This window comes from Podarcis liolepis, assembly GCF_965112155.1.
Source record: "Podarcis liolepis genome assembly, chromosome: 13".
Classification (NCBI taxonomy): Eukaryota; Metazoa; Chordata; class Lepidosauria; order Squamata; family Lacertidae; genus Podarcis; species Podarcis liolepis.
The window spans coordinates 26,097,385-26,099,925 of record NC_139573.1 but is presented as its reverse complement, the minus strand read 5'-3'; the positions used below and the strand labels follow the sequence as shown (position 1 = coordinate 26,099,925).

The window sequence follows — 2,541 nt, the reverse complement described above, 5'->3', positions numbered from 1 at the left end:
TCAGCTCTACATTTTTTGTGTTTGTTGTCTTCCCTAAAAACAAATAACCCTTCAAATAATCAACTGGGTCAAATAAATCATCAAAGCTCATGTAGCAAATGACTGCAAAAGTCTGGCAAATTGTATTTCTGTCATTCAGTTCTAACAGGCAACTTGCAGATTGTGTGCCTCCTCCACGAGAGGATCAAAGGGTAGCAACATGAGAATGGGCATTTTCTGTGGTAGCTCCCTGCTCTCCTCTTCTCCCAGGCCTTTGGCTAATTAAACAATCAATGGCCTTTAAAGCTGGGCCGTGGGTATTGTTTTTCTTTGTTACAATGGTATGCATTTTTTGCATTTTTATACAAAAATACTGCCCCATGATCCTCAGATGAAGGACAGTATAGTAATTTAATTTAATTTAATTTAATTAATTAATAAATAAATATACATGATGCTAAGCTATGGTTATTATTAATCAAGGTTTATAAACCAACAACAGGCTTCAGAGTGTGGTTTCTTCATGCTTAATCAATGATGCTTAAGCCACCAGGCCAGGATGAAACCATGGCTTAGCATTAAGTGTGAACCAGGCCTGTGTTTTGAGCCTGTAGATTTATCTTGTTAATAGGAAGGTAATGTTAATCTATGCAATGATTCAGTCACATCCTACATTGTGCAATCACTTGAACCACCGAGACATTTATTAGAAGAAAACTACTCTCTCTGGAAGAGCCTTCTGCCTACTAGCTTTGCAAGAGCTTCTTTAACATCAGTGTTTCTCAGAGAGTATATGAGTGGATTGAGGACTGGAGTTACTACTGAGTAAAGGATAGCAATAACCTTGTCTTCTTCTAAGGAGTAGGCTGAGGCAGGCCGAAGGAAAGTGTAGATAATTGTGGAATAGTAAAAGCTTACAACTAAGAGATGGGAAGAACATGTAGAGAAGGCTTTCTTCTTCCCTTCTGTTGAGCGGATTTTGACTATGGTTCTTAGGATAAATCCATACGATGTTAATGTTAAGGCACAACTACCTATTGCAATTAGCACAGAAGCTGCAAAAACCATCATTTCATTCAGACTTGTGTCTGAGCAAGAGATCTTGAACATAGGTGGTAGCTCACAGAAGAAATGGTTGATGATGTTGGAGTTACAGAAGGAAAGCTGTGCTACCAGTCCTGTGTGTACTGCAGAATTTACCAAGCCTATTAGCCACAGTCCAGCCATTGCCCCAATGCAAAACTCAGTCCTCATGATGCTTGAGTACTGGAAAGGATGGCAGATAGCAGCATAGCGGTCAAAAGCCATGAATGCAAGGAGCAGGAGCTCAGTCCCTAGAGCCAAGGTGAAGAGAAAGACCTGTGCAATGCAACCGGGAAGTGCAATTGTCTTTCTTGGTGCAAAAATAGTTTGCAGCATTTTGGGAACTGTAACAGAAATAGAGCACACATTTATTATAGACAAATTGATAAGAAGAAAATACATTGGCGTGTGGAGTTTGCTACACGTGCAGATGGCAAGGATGATGAGGACATTGCCTACCAATGCTGCTGTATAGATGAAGGTGAATGCCCAAAATATAAATATCTGGTGTTCAGAGGAGCTGGAAAGACCCTCCAGGATGAACTCTGTAATGGTAGAATGGTTCTTCATTTCCAACACTGTGACTCTGCAGACCTAGAGAAATAAATCACTCTATGTAGAGACCATACCAGTTGATAGGAGAGATCCCTAATTCAGAAAAGAAAACTTTCCACACGTTGGATTTATTAATAATAGCATATGAAGAAAATTATGGTTCGCATTTAAGTAAAGGGCAATAAAAAAAAGAGTAACAGGCTACTTGCTAAGTTTTAAAATAATGCTAGGCAGCAAATACTGTTCACAGGCAAGATGTCTACACAGTGGAACTTACAGTGCTATCCTATGCACATTTGCTCAGAAACAAACACACTAAATTCAATAGGACTTAATCTAAGTTAAGTATATACAATAGTGCAGTTTTACTATTTGCAGAATTGTATATTTAAACCAGGATCTGAAGAGCACCTGAAGCTCGCACAAGACAGCTTAAATAGGCCCAGTGTCATTTGCAACTCCTTTTTTTTTTAAAAAAAAAACCCCAAACCTTTAAACAGCTGGTCCTAATGTGATTTCTGGCTACTTGTGAGCAGTTATTGTATATATGTTGTTGTGGGGGGGGGGGGGGGAATTGCAACTAGGATTTGGAAGAAATTCAATTCAGTTCATATTTAAAGGCTGGCTTTTCTAATTTGCAACAAACCTGAAACAACAAACCAAACACAGCCATTCTTCAAAATCTACACTTTCCAGATTTTGCAGTGAAATTCTGCATCTAAGTGATGTGTACCAAAATCCATACATTGGGATATAGTGTACATACAAATGCATATATTTGTGAAAATATACAAAAAATATCCCTACTTGAAGGGAAATTATTTACAAAATACATATATTTGGGAAATTGTGTAGAATAATGTATATTTTGAGAAATTCTCACATACATGATAAATTTTCATTAGGAGTTGTTTTGTTGTTTTA

The 2,541-nt window shown here is 37.8% G+C and overlaps 1 protein-coding gene across 1 annotated transcript; it reads right to left on the bottom strand.

Annotated features, from left to right (window-relative positions):
* Positions 1 to 696: 696 nt before the first annotated feature.
* On the bottom strand, positions 697 to 1,632 carry LOC310692531 (olfactory receptor 13G1-like; the record flags this gene model as incomplete). The annotated part of the gene is made up of 1 exon (XM_083473477.1): positions 697 to 1,632. The coding sequence occupies one exon, from the start codon at positions 1,630 to 1,632 to the stop codon at positions 697 to 699; it is 936 nt and encodes a 311-aa protein (XP_083329603.1).
* Between the last annotated feature and the right edge of the window lie 909 nt (positions 1,633 to 2,541).